Source organism: Lepisosteus oculatus, chromosome 19 (assembly GCF_040954835.1).
Source record: "Lepisosteus oculatus isolate fLepOcu1 chromosome 19, fLepOcu1.hap2, whole genome shotgun sequence".
Classification (NCBI taxonomy): domain Eukaryota; kingdom Metazoa; phylum Chordata; class Actinopteri; order Semionotiformes; family Lepisosteidae; genus Lepisosteus; species Lepisosteus oculatus.
Genome location: NC_090714.1, coordinates 1249472 through 1267645, shown reverse-complemented (window position 1 = coordinate 1267645; position 18174 = coordinate 1249472). Strand labels below are relative to the sequence as shown.

General features: G+C 44.6%; 1 protein-coding gene across 4 annotated transcripts in view; it reads left to right on the top strand.

Annotated features, from left to right (window-relative positions):
* The first annotated feature begins 263 nt into the window (after nt 1–263).
* The window catches only part of ints1 (integrator complex subunit 1), a 32277-nt gene continuing 14366 nt past the window's right edge, over nt 264–18174 (top strand). The window contains exons 1-33 of one of the 4 annotated variants that reach the window (XM_069180726.1): nt 264–382; nt 931–1029; nt 1463–1753; nt 2003–2199; nt 2330–2467; nt 2644–2803; nt 3280–3389; nt 3560–3742; nt 4344–4489; nt 4619–4760; nt 5057–5233; nt 5417–5525; nt 5814–5934; nt 6311–6388; nt 7054–7211; nt 7715–7811; nt 8911–9002; nt 9099–9159; nt 9738–9935; nt 10406–10535; nt 11305–11484; nt 11903–12052; nt 12396–12575; nt 12710–12814; nt 13191–13358; nt 13617–13728; nt 13993–14151; nt 14588–14734; nt 15218–15316; nt 15609–15733; nt 16246–16500; nt 16971–17130; nt 17815–17946. In XM_069180726.1, coding sequence (XP_069036827.1) covers nt 972–1029; nt 1463–1753; nt 2003–2199; nt 2330–2467; nt 2644–2803; nt 3280–3389; nt 3560–3742; nt 4344–4489; nt 4619–4760; nt 5057–5233; nt 5417–5525; nt 5814–5934; nt 6311–6388; nt 7054–7211; nt 7715–7811; nt 8911–9002; nt 9099–9159; nt 9738–9935; nt 10406–10535; nt 11305–11484; nt 11903–12052; nt 12396–12575; nt 12710–12814; nt 13191–13358; nt 13617–13728; nt 13993–14151; nt 14588–14734; nt 15218–15316; nt 15609–15733; nt 16246–16500; nt 16971–17130; nt 17815–17946 — 4618 coding nt within the window. In that variant the 5' untranslated portion in view covers nt 264–382; nt 931–971. Of the gene's footprint in view, nt 383–430; nt 530–930; nt 1030–1462; nt 1754–2002; nt 2200–2329; nt 2468–2643; nt 2804–3279; nt 3390–3559; nt 3743–4343; nt 4490–4618; nt 4761–5056; nt 5234–5416; nt 5526–5813; nt 5935–6310; nt 6389–7053; nt 7212–7714; nt 7812–8910; nt 9003–9098; nt 9160–9737; nt 9936–10405; nt 10536–11304; nt 11485–11902; nt 12053–12395; nt 12576–12709; nt 12815–13190; nt 13359–13616; nt 13729–13992; nt 14152–14587; nt 14735–15217; nt 15317–15608; nt 15734–16245; nt 16501–16970; nt 17131–17814; nt 17947–18174 lie in introns of those variants that run through there. The other 3 variants (XM_069180730.1, XM_069180728.1, XM_069180729.1) reach the window with 3 other exon arrangements.

The window sequence follows — 18174 nt, the reverse complement described above, 5'->3', positions numbered from 1 at the left end:
TGTCAAAAAAAGATTAAGCTGAATTTTGTTTTAATTTAATTACTATACGGTTATCTTTTTCGGTTTTATAAAAACCTAATAATTTAATACCTGACTATTTCTAATCATAAAAGAGAAACTCCACCTCTGAACGTGGCCTGTGTTAATGATTTTGGACAGGGAACAGATGCAAACACGTTTTAAACTGCCCGCTCTGCTTTATTTTCGTTCCGGGTGACCCCGCAGTCGTTGCAGTTCAGTTCCGCTCCTCTCCGGGGGGAGGTTTCCGTTTCCGGTTCCCTTGGGTTCGGCCGTGCTGAACGGCTGCTGCACCGTCTTCTCAAGGTTTCAGTTCCGGAGGTAAACAATGGCCATGGGAATCAGATAAATCTCAAATATAAAGGTGATTCTCCCTGCCCCTTCCGTAGTCGCTTCTCTATTTGTGATGAGTAGAAGATAGCGCATTGGTTTAAAGTGTTGTGCATTGGTCTGATAACCTGTCGTGCGACGGGAATGAGTGATGCGTACCCGGTCGTGTGCCCCTTAGGAGGTATTTCATGTGTAAATGTTAACTTTGCTCAGAGTTAACCATTAAGTGACGCATTTGTTACTAACCTACTGCATTATGTGTACGAGATCATCTATTTGCAGCGTATGTGCGTACAGTATGTATAATTTTCAGAGTAGAAAAAAAAACGTTTAATATCGTGTGGGTCTGTGAAACTCTTAATCTGGGGCAGACATATCCATCGCCTTTTTGCACAATGATATGAGTTTACTGTAATAAAATGACTAAATCAAAATATTTGTTTTTAAAGTGGACTATGCTACTTAAGTATTTGTGAAACATGTTATTAGCTTTAGTTGGTCTGTTTTTATGGTTTTGCCTGCTTAAGAATGACGTTTTGGGCTTGTTTTCATGACCATTTATTTCTCCCCTTATCGGGCCAGAATTTCTACATCTGATGTGAGACATTGACATTTCCAGCAGAATGAATCGACCAAAGCCTGCTACAATCAGGCGGCCCAGCAGTGCAGCCAAACCTTCAGGTAAATCATAATCCTTCACATGCTTGAAATGTGATAGCAGGTATTAGTTAATGAAACTATTCAAAAAGTTCAAAATCCCCCAGTCTTCAGTTCACTGAGATGTTTCTGATGTTTTGAAGAATAATTTTCTTTCTGTACAAATCTCTACACAGGAACAAGTAATAGGTTTATTCCATGCTGAAAAGAGAAGAAAGAGAACACAACGTTTTGGCTGTGGAGCCTTCTTCAGGTGTGAAACGTTGTGTTTTTTTCTCTTTTCAGCAGGGAATAAACCTATTACTTGTTCCTTTGCGGCCTACGCATGTTGACGCAGCTCCCCACCTCATCTCTACGTGACGTCTTTGAACTTGTGCGCGTTGGCGATTGAGTTTTGTTAGTGCTGTCATTCAAATTGAATTGCATAGGTCCTGTGAAGTCTGTATTGCTCTCCTAGGTCACCCTCCACCCGGAGATTTTATTGCTTTGGGCTCAAAGAGTCAGGCGAGTGAACCCAAGGCGCCGGCCGTGTTACTGAAGCCGGCTTCCACCAGCTTGCCTTCCGATCGCAAGAGGGAGGCCGCGTCCACTCTGCCCTCTGCCTCAGGCCTTTCGGGTCTCACCAAGCGCCCCAAGCTTTCTTCCACCCCTCCCCTCAGTGCTCTGGGGCGCCTGGCGGACGTGGCCTCTGTGGACAAGAGGGCTATATCACCTTCCATCAAGGAGCCTTCCGTTGTGCCTATTGAAGGTGAGAAATGATATCAGTCAATGTCAATCTAAGAACAATAACACTCAAGGAAATAAATCAGTAGCTTTGATTTAGTTTACATCTAGAAACACGGATGCATTATCGTATCGGAAAAGTAACGTGCTTCTTTTTGTGTTACCACTGTATGTTTCTTTTGTCAGCATTTTCCACTGAAATCTGAATTTTCTGCACAGTCGTTTTAAGAAGGGTTTCGTCTTCCCTGCTAACTCTCGTCTGGTGCCCCTGCAGTCCCACCTGCTGTGCTGCTTGATGAGATCGAGGCCGCAGAGGCCGAGGGGAACGATGATCGCATTGAGGGCATCCTCTGCGGTGCAGTGAAACAGCTGAAAATCAACCGCGCAAAACCCGACATCACTCTTTACCTCAGCCTCATGTTCCTCGCCAAGATCAAGCCCAATGTCTTTGCCACCGAAGGAGTCATCGAGGTTGGCGGCATTCCAGTGATTTTTTTGGGGGGGATGTGGGAAAAGAAATGTAATTTATTATTGCAGCTCCCGCGTTGCCTGCCTTCAGCTTTCCTCCCTGTCACCAGCAACTTGTCTTGTCTTTTGACAGGCTCTGTGCAGCTTGCTGCGCCGTGATGCCTCCATCAATTTCAAGGCCAAGGGGAACAGCCTTGTCTCGGTGCTGGCCTGTAATCTGCTAATGGCTGCCTATGAGGAGGATGAAAACTGGCCTGAAATATTTGTGAAAGTGAGGGCCAGCTGCTGTTTTCTTCACTTTGCGTGATATGAGTATTTATTGTCACATTTGAGGGGAAAAAAAGAAAAATGTTGTCCATTGTACATGTCAGATCATTTTTGAAGTCAAGTTTTTTTTTTTTAAGATCTCATGATTTTTTTTACACTGTACATTTTTTCCTTCTTTAGGTGTATATTGAAGATTCTTTGGGAGAACGGATCTGGGTAGACAGTCCACATTGTAAAACCTTTGTTGACAACATCCAAACTGCTTTCACCACGAAGATGCCCCCGAAGAGCATGCTGCTGCAGACTGATGCTGGGCGCTCAGGAGGGGATCTCAGTGCAGGTACAGGCATTTACAGTGTCTTTGAACTGTGGATCTGTGGCAAGGTTTGAAGAGAACAGATTGAAGAAAAATCAGAACTAATTAAAAATCATCCTTGTAAATATCTACAATATCATATCAGACATCATAAAGCAGACATGTGGTAAGGTACACAAATCAATAAATGAGTTCTTAAAATATCCTTACTGGGATATCCTTACAGTTACTGGGAGCCATGCATGTTCTGTCCATCTAAAGCTGACATCTGCGGCACAAAGTGTTTGTTTTGGGTAACTGGCCAGACGGGGTATGGAAAAAATATATGAGCAGATGAACTACAAAGTTCAGGAGCCTTAAAGAATAAATTAACCTTCACTCCAGCTGTGTGCCTGCGCAACACACTAACGCCGACAACATGGAAAGGACTGCTTGCATCTCAAAGACTGGAAACTGGTGCTCTGAAACAGAAATGGCGGTTCTGGTTTTTCCTTCTGTAGGCAGCAGCCCTCACCCGTCCACCCCAGATGAGGACGACAGTCAGACAGAGCTGCTGATCGCTGAAGAGAAACTGAGTCCGGAAGATGAGGGACAGGTTATGCCCAGGTACCTCTTACACTAGCAGTGGTTTCTCAATATTGATCCTGACTCCAGGGCTTAGCTTCCTGTTTCGCGTGGGCTGTCCCTTGCTCACAGGCTCACGCTGGCCTGGGGTCCCTGATTGGGCATGGTTCCCTCCCTCCCTAAAGAGCACGCTGATCATTCTGGCCTTGCAGGTACGATGAGCTGGCCGAGAGCGTGGAGGATTACGTCCTGGACGTCCTGCGGGACCAGCTGAACCGTCGCCAGCCCATGGACAACGTGTCCAGGAACCTGCTGCGGCTGCTGACGGCCACCTGTGGCTACAAGGAGGTGCGGCTCATGGCAGTGCAGCGGCTGGAGATGTGGCTCCAGAACCCCAAGGTGAGAGCTGAGGAAGCACGAGGCGCCGTGCTGGTTTTGTAAGTAGTACGGGCAGGCCCCGAGACACGTCATGGTTGGGGACCAGACTGTCACCACCTACAGAGGAAGGGTGTATGGAGGGGAATTTTCTCCCATGAGAACCCTTTAAGTATGGAGATTCAGGATCGTCAGGGCAGGGGGTCTTTCTACAAGAATCCATGGAATAGAGTAAGGTTTGGCATCATAAATCAGTTTGTGTATTTCACTTCTAGTTAACCAAGGATAGGTTACACTCTTAATATAACTAATAACATAGTGACTTGCAAACAAAATGACCAATTTGATTAACACACAGTTAAAATATTTATATGGGGTATGTATATATGCACTTTATATATAGAGATATATAGGATATATTAATTTATTATACCTGTAACCCATAAACAGCAATAAATACAAAAAGATAAATAGCATCACCAAGTCCTTTTGAATAGTGGGATTGATGTATTGTAGGATTGTGTTTTAACATAATGCTTTGCCGTGTCTCAGATCCTTCGGTTGATTTGATTTAATGTGTGGAAGACGTTCACCTGATGATCGAGCTGGATTTCTTCTGTTGCAGCTGACCCGTCCAGCTCAGGACCTGCTCATGTCTCTGTGTATGAACTGCAGCACCCACGGGGCAGAAGACATGGAGGTCGTATCCAACCTGATAAAAATCCGCCTCAAGCCCAAAGTCCTGCTCAATCACTACATGCTTTGTGTCAGGTGAGAAACTGATTTTGTCTGCTTTTCTTCTCATCATTCATGGTCTTTCAGTCTCTTAATTTCATGCTTCTTTTGACATGAATATAAAAATCTGACTGGATTGTATCTCGCTTGGGATTTTTACCACAGGGAGCTTCTGAATGCTCATAGAGACAACCTAGGTACGATGGTGAAACTTGTGATTTTTAATGAACTATCAAACGCCAGAAATCCCAACAACATGCAAGTTCTCCACACTGTGCTTCAGCACAGCCCTGAGCAAGCCCCAAAGGTGAGATTTAATAATGCGCTTGGATGTAAGTGCAGCCAGTAAGTTAGAAAAACATATTAAGGATACTAAAATATTACTGTCTGCTTTAACTTTTTAGTCCGTTTTCTAATGATGTGGTTTATAGCAATTTACTACTAAACACCGCTGCGCTTTAGATTTTTGAAAAATCTCTGAAGATATTTAGAGATAGAAGAAGATAAAGGAGTGTGTGCAAATTTTTGGTCTAAACCTTATGGTCTAGAACTAATCAGAGCTTTGCAATACTCATTTCATTGGTCTTTCTCTGTCCTTCCTAGTTTCTGGCCATGGTCTTCCAGGATCTGCTGACCAATAAAGATGATTACTTACGTGCTTCCAGGGCCTTACTAAGAGAGATCATCAAACAGACAAAGCATGAGATCAACTTCCAGTCTTTCTGTCTGGGACTGATGCAGGAGAGGAAAGAGGCAACCTATGTGGATATGGAATTCAAAGTGAGTGGGTCAGAGCATGCAAGGGACGTGCAGCAATCCGTAAACGCTTTTGTTTATTGTATGGCTTAATATAATTAAATTTTTTCCAGCCTGGGCAACCATTTTGATAGTTGACTTGATAGTGACTAGATCATGATTTTAAATTGTTTTTTGTGCAATCAGTGGCTTGTTCTCTTTCTCCAGGAGCGTTTTGTTATCCAAGTGACAGATCTGTTGACAGTGTCCATGATGCTTGGAATCACAGCACAGGTCAAGGAGTCTGGCATTGCCTGGGACAAAGGAGAGAAGAAGAGTAAATGTCAAACACATTATTGTTCGTTCCAATATTGGCTTTATTCAGGGAGCATAGTAATTGTTTAAATGTACACTTATGCTTCTAATTATTCTCCTCATTCCTAGATTACTTTTCGATTTAAGAAAATTACTTTAAGATTTTGCAGCAGTTCATTTTTGAGTAACGGTATATAAGCATAGCTTTAGGTCTGTCTTTAAGTATTTTATTGTGCTAGTACTTGATGGTTAACAGTGCTTACATTTCATCAAGTGCATTGTTGAAGCGTCATCTTTTTTTACGTTTTAGATCTGGAAGTCTTGCGTGCTTTCCAAAATCAGATTGCTGCAATTCAGCGGGATGCTGTTTGGTGGCTTCATACTGTTGTTCCAACCATCAGCAAAGTGGGAGCTAAGGATTATGTTCACTGGTAGGTCTTTGTTACAGACTGTGTCTCAGTCAGAAGCAAGTGTAGGCCGAACTGGAAGAGGTGCCAGGAATCAGCTTTCAAAACATTGCTTGTGTTTATAGTGAATTCCCCCGTATTTTCCACTGCTTAACTGTAAAGAGTCTCCACACAGCAGTTTTAACCTCAGTAGAAAGCTATGAATAGCCAGATAATTTCATATGAGTCTGTATTTGGCCATAACCATAGTTCCAAATTTGACAAAACAACAGGAAATTCTTGAGAACCGTGGAATTTACAAGAGCTTGCTTCTTTTAAGATGGTTTTTACATTAAATGTTTTTATGTGTTTGGTGCTTTTGGATGTAAAAAAAAACCCTCTCTGTTTTCTGTTTCTTAAGCCTGCACAAGGTACTGTTTACCGAGCAGCCCGAGACCTACTACAAGTGGGATAACTGGCCGCCCGAGACTGACCGGAAGTAAGAATTTATAAGAAAAAATAAGGTCCTCTTTTTCATGTTACACAAAAACCTGTAAGGATAGCCTTCAGGATTTTTCTGTTTCTGCCCTTAATTCTGCCATTTTTTTATTTATTATTTGTATTATTAAATTAAAAATAATAAAAAAAAGTATTATTTGATAATTTTATTTAACCTCCTGAGTGCCCGGTATCAAGCATAAATCTGAGCTCTTATTGTAAGCGATGAGTCATTCACCCCATATCTGTGAGTTGCTTTCGACAGAAGCAAAATGGTGCTATTAGCAGTAGACAAGAGTTCTAATATTTTAAATATAGATAGATAAGACTTTATTGATCCCGAAGGGAAATTGCTGAAATATATTGCCGACGTTGTTGTGGATTCTGGATTGAGATGCTTTCTGGGTGGAATCTGCACGCTCTACCCTGGCTTCTTTGACGTCCCATCCCGAGTGTTGTCCCGCCATGCGCCTCGTGATTTAGAGTCCTCGGGGTCCTTGCTTGCAGTAGTTCTGATTACGGGTGGACAGATGAGTAAAAGATGTTTGCTCCCAAGGATACTTGCCGTTTCTGAAGCCGCCATACAGTCGGCAAAGAGTCTTTCCTGAAATGCCGGCTGTCGGATAAATTGCCTGTGCTAACATTCGCGCCTCCCGCCTGTCTCAGTTTCTTCCTGCGCCTGTGCTCGGAGGTGCCTCTGCTGGAGGACACGCTGATGCGCATCCTGGTCATCGGGCTGTCCAGGGACCTCCCGCTGGGCCCCGCGGACGCCATGGAGCTGGCCGACCACCTGGTGAAGAGGGCGGCCGGAGTCCAGTCGGACGGTAACAAAAACGCGGCCTTCCTGGTTTACCGCACCGCAACACCGTAGGGCTGACCAGTGAGACCAGTGTAGAGATCAGTCTGGCCCTGAAGCACATGGCTTCATTCCCAGAGCAGATCTCACAGTCGGATGTTCCTCTCCGTATTTAGGCTTACCTGTAGTTTTTGAGTTATGCTGAATTCTGGTGAGACCTAAAGTCGTATACTTTGAGTGCCACAGTCTCTCAAAGTTTTTAAATTACTTACTTTTCTCAATAATGGTTTAATCTTATGAAATGACTTATGTTTTATACCAGATGTTTGCATTTCCACAAGGGGAGATTATTTAGGGTCTAGATTAGAATAACAAACAGGTTACAGTACATTTTGTAAACTGAGTATTTTGCAGCGGACTTTTTTTATCTGGATTTAGAGATTACTTTATTGTTGTGGTGAAATTGGCCGGTTAATTTTATTTTTCTAATGCGTACAAATGAGATATCTTCCTCTTTTTTTTTTTGTGCAGATCTTGAAGTGTTGAGAGTGGAAAGAATTCAACTGATTGATGCTGTTCTTAACCTGTGCACTTACCATCATCCTGAGAATATACAGCTTCCTCCAGGGTACATCCTATAGACTTACAATTTGATTTCTCTCATTTTAAATAGCAGGGACATTTATTTTTTAAACTATTATTTAAGTAGAGTATTATGTAAGCATCTGTTCTTTTTTTACTTGTTTTTATGACATGAAGAACTATCGTTGTTCTGTAAGGTGTTTTTTTTTAAGAGGGTTTTCTTATAACACTAGAAAGCATGCGTAAATTGTGTGTCCTTTCTACATTTCTCTGCAAAATGCTGTTTATGAAAAAAGACCCGATTTAGTTATCGAGATTTAATAAATTACTTGAGAAGAAATCTTAAGTCTTAAGAAATCTTCAAGTAGGATCTTGACGTTCGTAAGGGTACCATTGTTGGTACCATTTTTTTATTTAACAAAACATGGAAAGAAAGAGATATAAAACGGAACATTAACAGTGGCATTGTCTAGGATTAACAGAACCTTGTAGGCTGACGTCTTTGAGCTCCCGTATCTCTCCGCTGGTGCACAAAGCAGTCCTTAAACTGGCCTTTGAATGACTGTGCAGTCACACAAGCCCTTTTATGACTTTTCCAGTACACTGGCAAATGATTTTTATGTTTTCCTTTCAAAGCACCAACCTACAAGGTGCTGTAAATCAGCGCTGGCTTGACCTTGAATCCTCCCAGGGCATTTGAACAAAACACCAGCAACCGGAGAAAAAAAGCAACTGCTTTTTTGTGCTTTAATCCAGGTGTCTTTCTTTCGCACTTGGAAATGAGTTTTGTTCTGCTTTATGTAACTTGTTTTCAAAGGGTTTCTGTAAGTACTTCAGAATCTCTGTAGCAGGTTCACCACCTCACCAGCCATTTTTATACTGTGGTGGCTGAAGAGGTTTTAAAAGCTGTTGAGCCAGCTTCTGCTGTCTCCATATTTTCCTTTCTCTGCGCAACCAGGAAAATAGCAGAGAGCGGCAGACTTGTGCTGCAAATTGTCAAAACAACTCGTGATCGGTAAAACAGCTCTCCGAGAGTTCACCCGCCAAAACAAGTGAATCTGTGAACCTCAGAAGTCTGCTGTGTATTAAAAACAACATCAAGGGTTTTAAAATTGCAGCGCTCTTGATCATTGTTGTTGTTGAAGGTATCAGCCCCCGAACCTGGCCATCTCCACGCTGTACTGGAAGGCCTGGCTGCTGCTCCTCGTCGTAGCCGCCTTTAACCCACAGAAAATCGGTAAGAGTTTGACACTCGGTGTTAGTGCTCTTTTTATTTTGTACATTTCGCTCCTGACTGACAGCAGTGATCGTTGTTTCTTCTAATGCCGTGCAGGTTTGGCAGCCTGGGATGGCTACCCCACTCTGAAGATGCTCATGGAGATGGTCATGACCAAGTAAGGTCCAGTTACATTGTGTCCCAAAACAAACCAGTCCAAGTCTTTAACTAGGCTGTGATACACTGTGATAATATCTCATTTTATATTAATTTACCTCCTTATGTTTTCTTGGCGCCCCGGCTAGCTCTGTTGGTAGAGCACGAGACTCATTATCTCAGAGTAGTGGGTTCGAGTCTGACGTTGGGCGCCAGGTCCTCCATGTTGGAGGTTGGGCAAAAAAACGCAATGTTACGGTAACAGCAATGCAGAATGTATAGACGGGCAAACATCCATCCATCCTTGGGTTTTCTTGTGACATGGAGTAGTTTTTTCAAAAACTTGTAATTGATTACTTTGCAGTTACATACTGATCCTCTTCATTATTGAAATTGAAATAGTTCCTGGTAGTCTTGCAGAAAATTATGGTGATTTTCATAGTGTTTGCTTTTAGAATCTTCAAAGATAAAAATCCTTATTACCCACAGAACAGAAACTATACTGTTGAGTTCAGTACTGTTCACCAGTCTGGGTGATTCTAGTATGACCTGTTTGACTTTTCCCCTGCTCCTCTCACCTTTTTTATTGCTGTTTTGCAGTAATTACTCGTTCCCCCCCTGCACCGTGGCTGATGAAGAAACTAAAAATGAGATGATCAGCCGTGAGCTGCAGATTTCGCAGCGGGAGAAGCAGGAGATCTTGGCTTTTGAGAGTCATCTTGCTGCAGCATCAACAAAGCAGACAATCACAGAGAACAACAGTCTCCTGCTGTCACAGCTGACCAGTCTTGACCCTCAGTAAATACTGTTTGTAGCTCTCTTGTGATGTATGTTATTATACAGGCAGTGAAACAACGTTTGACGTGTGTTTCTGGTTAAAAGCACTTTTTTGATGCTGTTACTCTTAAGTGCTATTGTATTATGTGGAGTCTGTCCTCTAACATGAAGTGTATTTCAAATCTGTTCTCCTGGAGTTGTTTGATTAAAGAATTATAATTATGGTAATTGCAATACTTCAGTAGGAATCAGGAATTACCTTTGCTCCTGTGCCAGAGATTGAACAGACAATGTGGAAAATGCATGCAAATTATAGAGAAAAATGTATACATAGAAAATCTACTAGAAAATAATTATTATGTGAAAAATGATTCATTTTAATCCGAAGTTTAGAATTTGGGTTTTAGGTGCCGCAGAGCCCTGCAGGGGGACTGTGTGTAGTGAAAGTAAATAAGCATAATGCAACAAGTGTATTTTCCTCTTGAACCCAGGGGTCCACCTCGCAGGCCTCCGCCTCATATCCAGGAACAGGTGAAAAGTCTCAACCAGTCTCTGCGGCTGGGACACCTGCTCTGTCGCAGCCGCAGCCCCGACTTCCTTCTCAATATCATCCAGAGACAGGTAAGCCGCCTGCTTCCACACTCCTCAGGACTAGGAGATGTCCTGAACATCAGCAGCTGTCTGATGAAGGGAACCTCAGTCCTGCCCCGCCTGATCAGGTGTTCTTTCTACACCTGATCAAGTCATGAACGGTTTAAGAGTTTTAAGATCTGTGGAGGAGCAGTAATTGGACCATCATCAATGCAGCCCTGAGCTATTATCTTTTTAAGTTCTTTAGAGATCTAGAAAATGGGATTGTGGTCAGATGGTAAGAGTTTGGAACCCTGATCTTACTAACTGATACTACTTTGGTGAAAGAAACAACTAAGAAATAACTCAGGTCATTGTGCAGGTCTAGGGCAACATCATAAAGGCCTTTTCTCAGAATGCGACTGACACCTTTTTGCCTTGTGATGTCTTTGGGTATGCTTATTTGTGGCTCCATAAGCAAGATAGAAGTTAGGCATAGTAAAAAAAAATCAAATCAACTTCATACTAATCAGTAACCCATCATGCAAGAATACATATCTATACACAATGCCCTCAAGGTTTATTCATACGCCATCTCATAGTGGATAATGTGTCTTAGTTAAAAACATGCTGTACTGCATTCTTAATTACACCGAGCAAAGTCCATGAATAAATCTAGAGGGCACATTCTATGTGCTGACATATCATATAAGCACTGTTCTTGAAATAATGGTGTTATGTTGCATAGACGAGTTCAAGAGTATTGCACCCCTTGAGTTTTCGTTCGGGGTTTTAAATATCTCGCTGTCGTGTCCTTTAGGCCTCTTCTCAGTCGATGCCCTGGCTGGCAGATCTCGTCCAGTCCAGCGAGGGATCCTTGGACGTGTTGCCTGTGCAGTGCCTGTGTGAATTCCTGCTGCATGATGCTGCTGATGACTCCTCCTCAGCCGAGGATGATGAAGAAGGAGAAAGCAAGGAACAGAAGGCTAAGAAACGACAGGTAGAGATTGAGATTTTGTTTGCTGCAATTCGAAATCGATTTATTAAAGTTTTAGGCATCTCTCAGCAAGGGAACAAGGAAAGGTTTGTTCAAAGCTGAAAGGAAAAGAAAAGAGACACAACATTTTCGGCTGAGGAGCCGCCTTCTGTGTGGTGACTTCTGAAACCTAAAGAACGTTGTGTCTCTTTTCTTTTCTGTCTCTTTCTCTTTTGTGTTCCTTTGCAGCCTACGCATGCTGACACAGCTACCTGCTTGAACTTCTTTAAACACAAGTGAATCTGTACTGCAGTCATCTTGTACTACTGCATTAAACAGAAATATAAATTTGAAATGGCCTTGTTAGTTCCTGACCTGTGGAAACCTGTGGAACGTTGAAAGGTGTATTTGTACACACAGAGATTTATGTTTCCCAATTCAGAGGCTGCAAAAACAGAGGCAGCTCCTCGGGCGCCTGCAAGACCTGCTTTTGGGTCCCAAAGCCGACGAGCAGACGACCTGCGAGGTCCTGGACTACTTCCTGCGGCGCCTCAGTTCCTCTCAAGTCGCGTCACGGGTTCTGGCGATGAAGGTACGTGTTTCATTTCCGTTCGGGAATAATCCAAATTCTGAACCAGTAATGGACCAAGGGTCTAGTCAATTACCTTTTCAGAACACGGGCTTGCAGTACTAATTTACAACACAAAGCTCATCTTTCTACTTTACTACCTAAAAAGGGATTTAGATGTGTATTTCCAGTAACTGGAGAAAATACTTGGTGTGGTTTGTACCAGAGTTCAGTGTTTCTCCTGCACACAGTGCAGGAACGGCTTTGTGGATCTTCTGTCTGCCTGATCCGTTAAGCCATAGTTTGCTCTAAGCCGCCGGAGCTCTTGTCCGGCGCGACGGCGGCTCACGGCGCGGCTGTCCGGCAGGGCCTGTCTCTGGTGCTGACGGAGGGGGGCCTGCGCGACGGCGAGGAGCGGGAGCAGCCCATGGACGAAGACTCCCGCGACGCCGAGCTGCTGCCCGCCTACCAGTGGCTCCTGCAGGACCTGCCCAGGCTGCCTCTGTTCGAGAGCGTGCGGAGCATGACGTCGGCCGCGCTGCAGCAGGTGGGCCGGGACCTCCGCACTCGCCCCTCTCCGACGGGCTCCGACGCTCATCCATGTGATCTGGTTCCGCGCACAAGAAGTTATTTTAGTTTCGTGTCTGATTTGTGTGTGTTAATATACTTTTTCCTCTTAAGGCTGTTCACATGGAGACAGATCCCCAGACCATCAGTGCCTACCTGATCTACCTTTCCGAGCATGCCCCTATAGAGGAGCAGGCACTGCACAATGACCTCGCTCTGGTACGAACAAAATTAAATACATGTGAGGGAGTGATGTTGTGATTATTTCCTCTTTTTTCATAGTTAAATTAAGGGATTACATATTCACTTTGATTATTTTATCTGCCTTTATTGTTATTTCAGTTCAGATTCAGATTGTCAGGTTCTAAATTTCGGTGTCAAAAATGGTTAATGTTCAGTGATTTGTCATGAGTTTAAAAATGTGTTATTTCAATGGATGGAAATAAAGCAACAAGGTAGAGAATTACAAACTCAACTGATGTGCAGTATGTTTCAACCTCGGATATCTGTATTGTTTTGAGGTGCTTTTCTTTTATATTGTTCCTACAGTTGTGTGAATAAAGGCTCTTTTTTGTGCATTTTCCCTTCTCTCTAGGATGTTGCACGGCTGATAGTAGAACGTTCCACAATCATGAACAACCTCTTCTCTAGGCATTTATACAGGCCTGAGTCCGATGCTGTGTTATCAGCCCTCATATCCATCTTCTCAAAATACATCAGGAGGATGAGGAAGACCAAGGAGGGGGAGGATCTGTACAGCTGGGTAAGTTGGAATTGCACTGACTGTCTCTGGCAGGATATTGAGAATAAATTCCTGAAAAATGAGTTGATCAGCATTTACTGAATTATGATCTGTTAAATCTTCATTGTTATTGATTGTTTCCATGTTGTTAAGCAGACAAACACACGTTTTAAACTTTTGTTCAAACTTTCATAAGTATCATATTTGATTATTCTTTTAGTGGTAAAGCAACGCAAACGTTAATAAAAGGTTATTGTCCATTGTGTTTTTATTATTTAGTCTGAGTCCCAGGACCAAGTTTTCCTTCGGTGGACAACTGGAGAGACGGCCACCATGCATATTCTGGTTGTCCACGCCATGGTCATCTTACTTACTCTGGGGCCTCCTAAAGGTGATCAGATTTTTTTTTCTCTTTTAGCCAGTGTAGCATAGTTGTCTTGTGAGCATCCTATATCGGATGCTCATACTCACAGTACTGGGACACAGAAGGGAAATTCGGTGTAGTCGGGGCTTCAGATGTTAAAACAACTCTGTCTTGTAAGGAGATGTCTTATCCTTTATCACACCCGTAACGAATAGCCGTTACAGTTTCATTTCTCGAGTGTCCCGTGCGGCGTGAAGCGGGGTGTGAACATGCTTGTGCTCTGATGGGCAGGAGACAGTGATTTCTACACACTGCTGGACGTCTGGTTCCCTGAGAAGAAGCCCCTCCCCACTGCTTTCCTAGTGGACACTTCCGAAGAGGCTCTGCTACTGCCGGATTGGCTGAAACTGCGGATGATTCGCTCCGAAGTCTCCCGGCTGGTGGATGCAGGTCAGCGGCAGGTTTGAGTACCACTGAAGATTTTGTAATGATCGCACACCAAATGCATTGCAAACTGTTGTGTAGGCCGGAGGTGCATAGTTAAAACCTACTGTAGATTTACAGGGGTGTGTTGTCTTTCATTTGTGGACTGTGTGACCGTTCGAGAGGCTGATTTGCAGAGGCTGGAAAAACTGAACCTGCAAATCAGCTGCAGGAGGTTGTGTGTAAATCTTCAAACCCTTTCCTCTCCATGATCACGTGAATGAACATTGGTTCACAGTTGTACTTGTCCTGGTCACGCGCCTCGCATGCCAGCTGAATGTTAAAATGGAGCGTGCATCACCGAGAGCTGCAAAGCACATGTATCAGTGAAGCTGTGCTTGTAGGTCCGACTGGTCTCCCCAGTTTAAAGGAAGTCAACATTATCGGTCATTTTCTCCTCCAGCGTTGCAGGACCTTGAGCCTCAGCAGCTGCTGCTTTTTGTCCAGTCTTTCGGGATCCCAGTGTCTAGTATGAGTAAACTGCTGCAGTATCTGGACCAGGCGGTGTCCCATGACCCACAGACTCTGGAGCAGAACATCATGGATAAGAGTAAGAGTCTTTCTCAGCTTCGCCCTCTAACCCAATCCTAGCTGATTCTGATTTGGTGAAGTTTGTCTCTGACTTTGTCAGCCCAGCCTCCTGTGTTTGATTTTTAATGAACTCTTTGAGTATTTTCTAAAAATTGAAATGCATGAGCACCCGTCGCGGTCTTCACCTCTGACATCCCAAGGTTACATTTGTGGGTCTTAATAGTGTGGTATTCGTGTAGATTTTCAGTACACTTAAAAATTGCAAGATGCATTTAGTTAAGGAACCCGTTAAAAGAACAAAAGGTTGATATAGATGAGAGGAGGCCGTGTGGCCCATCAAGCATGTTTGATGAACAGGCTCACTGTCCTGAGGATGTCTCCCAGCCTTCTCTTATATGATATCAAATGAGCGAGTGGGTAGTAATGTAACTGCTGTCTGACGGAGAAAAAACGCAGGTTTGCGCAGTGAATTTGAATTTGCCGTTGTTTCCTCTTGGCTCAGACTACATGGCCCACCTCGTGGAAGTGCAGCATGAGAGAGGCGCCACTGGGGGCCACACTTTCCACACCCTGCTGAGTGCCTCCCTGCCCCCTCGAAGAGGTGAGTCCCACTGTACCATCCCACCCGCTTCCTTCCAGTGCCGCGGCACCGCAGGGCACTCGGACACGCACGTGCTCACCACAGGAGTGAGAGCCCCGCACGAACACTGGGAGGGAGCATACGAGCTCAGTTAGCAGCAGTCCCGACGCCGCCATGCCGCTGGCTTTGACCAAACCGTCGCTTAGAAGTATTCGTTCGACACGGTGAAGGACCCCTTACAACGTGGTCCTTGAATCTGATGTCAGCGTGCTGAAGCAGTGTGACGTAGCCAGTCGTGGACCTGTCATTTCAGACAGCGCCGATGCGAACCAAGCCAAAGTGACCGGGGAGACTCCCCATGGGGCTGTGAGGATCCGGCCGGCCAGCCAGATACCGGTTATCGGGCCCGATGACGACCTGGCTGGGATGTTCCTTCAGGTACCGTGTCTTTCGCTTCAGGTCTGCCGATACACCTGATTCAGGTTCGCTTGCAGCGCTTGCAGGTGACGTGATGCAAGCATCTGCAAAGACCCCGAGAGGTTGCCTTATCCCCAGGAGACAAAAAAAGTTATGAAGAGAATGTTTACCCCTGCATTGGCACTTCTACATGAAAAATGTATTATGATTTTTTTGGGGGGGAATGAAGATCAAGCACCTTGTATGTGTACAGACAAAAGCGTAAAGGTTTAAAAAATGTGTTGTAGTTGAATTGTATGTAAGCAAGTAATGGGAAAATTCGTTTTTTTTTCAGTTTTGTTGCTACTGGCTTTCTGTGTTGAAGAAAGATTTATTCATTCTTGTGTTGTGCCGCTTAAAATGCTGAAGTTAATTGTCACAAATGCCTTGGTTGCCAAAAGGTGAAGACTGGTTCGCTTGAGCCGCTGGGTGTGTTGCGTTTCGCCGTGAGTGCGCGATTTTGTGACGGACCTGCCGGCCCGCTCTGTCCGCAGCTCTTCCCCTTGAACGTGGACATGCGCTGGCAGAGCTCGAACCCGCAGCAGGTGTCCCTGGCCTTGCAGCAGGCGCTGGCACAGGAGCTGGCCAGGGTCCGGCAGGGCCACCCCCAGGTGACTGGCGTCGCGCTGCGCCTCCTGCAGGCCGTGGCCGCGCTGCTGACCTCGGCGCACAGCGGGGCTCTGGTCTTGGCCATGCACCGCGGCCACGCCGTGTCCTGCCCGCTGCTGCGCCAGCTCCACCTGTATCAGGTAAGATGAGGGGCGGGTGTGGCGTCGGGACACGCAGTTCCCCTCTAGGAGTTCAGTATCCAGACGGTTCATCCCAAACAGTGTTAAATGTCGTCATCTGTTTCTGTGCCCGAGGAAATCTTAAGAAAAATCAATTTTTTTCCCGTTTACTGTAAATATTCATTCTAATTAGTCTGTAGTTTCAGACATAACAGACGTGACAGAATTGGTTTAATAAACTCTGCGTTACATTAAGTAAACTCTTGTGTAATCTTATTACAAATAAAGGGTGACATCTCTCATAACTGCTTACTTATTACTTCAAGAATGATCAATTTAGCTGAAACGGTGACTCAGATGTAATGGACTGTGATTCACGTGTTATTTTGACTTGGTTCCTGGCTTATGCCTTCTTCCTTCAATAACCACAAATACAGAGCGGCTGGTTGCCACTTCTGAGTCTGAGCCCTGTCTCTCGTTGGGTTTCTCAGCGCTGCGTGCCCCAGGATGTGGCTTTCTCCTCCCTGTTCTTCAAGGCGGTCATGCAGATGTTGACGTGGCTGGAGAATCCCGCTGTGGAGCCTGGCCCCCTCCACGCACTGCTCAAGTCATTCGCCGCACAGTTCTCCATCAAACACCGCCTGAGCGACGGTATGTTGTCTAGACTGGTGGAGGGGTTTATTGCCATGCGTACGTGTCCGTTGGGGCACTTCTTCACGCCCATCTCTCAGGACACGAGCAGTACAGCAGACAACACAGTACGAAAGATAACACCACACAATGTAGACGGTATGTTACAAAATGGGTCATAATAAATAGTAACAAACATCATCATGCAAGCGATTCAATCCTCTCTTGCATTTGGTTGGTTTTCCTTCTCTTTTTGTTTCTTGTCCAGGATACCGGATTCGTCTAGCTGTTGGCAAAGATTAAAAAACAACACGAAAAAGATCTGGGATTTTACAGTGCATTTGGAAAACAATAGTTTAAAATGTGACCTGTAGTTTAATGTCTCATCAAAAATGTGTGTGTTGGTAAATCATTTTAGTAAATCAGTTTTGGAGTGGGCAGCACAGTTTCTGAGGTGCCGTGGAGTTAGTATGTTCTCCCTGTGTTCCTCTGGGTGCTCCGCTCTCCTTCCACAGTCCAGAGACATGCTGGTAGGTTGATTAGTTTCTGGGGAAATGAGCCCCTCGGTGTTTGTGTCTGTGTGTGCCCTGCGATGGACTGGTCTCCCGTGACCCTGTGTGGGGTGAAGCAGTTAGAAGATGGATGGGTGTGTGGAGTTTGTAAAATAACGGTTAGATTTTCATTTTTATTTCGCATCTCCCTCAGTCCGGACGGGTTTTGTTCATCTGGCTGAGGCCCTCGCGTACCATCGAGACTCGGAGGTTGCTGTCCGTGCCGTTATTGCAACACTGAAGGCTGGTGAAAAGTGCAACGCGGAACCAGAGCTGATGGGCAAAGGTGAGCTTAGAGAGCATGATTCGTCTCTGTGTCCCTCTGCATGTTCGTGTGGAGAGGTTTGTAATGGTACTTTTATTGCCTTCTCTCTGCTCTGTTTTATACGCTGCACCAGAAGCGGACCTGTTTGTTATGTCTTGAATTATGAGACTGTGAGAGAAAAACAGTCATTTTCCAAGAGGGGGTCTTGGAATTCTGCCACATAGTTACAACCATCGCTGTTTCCTTGAA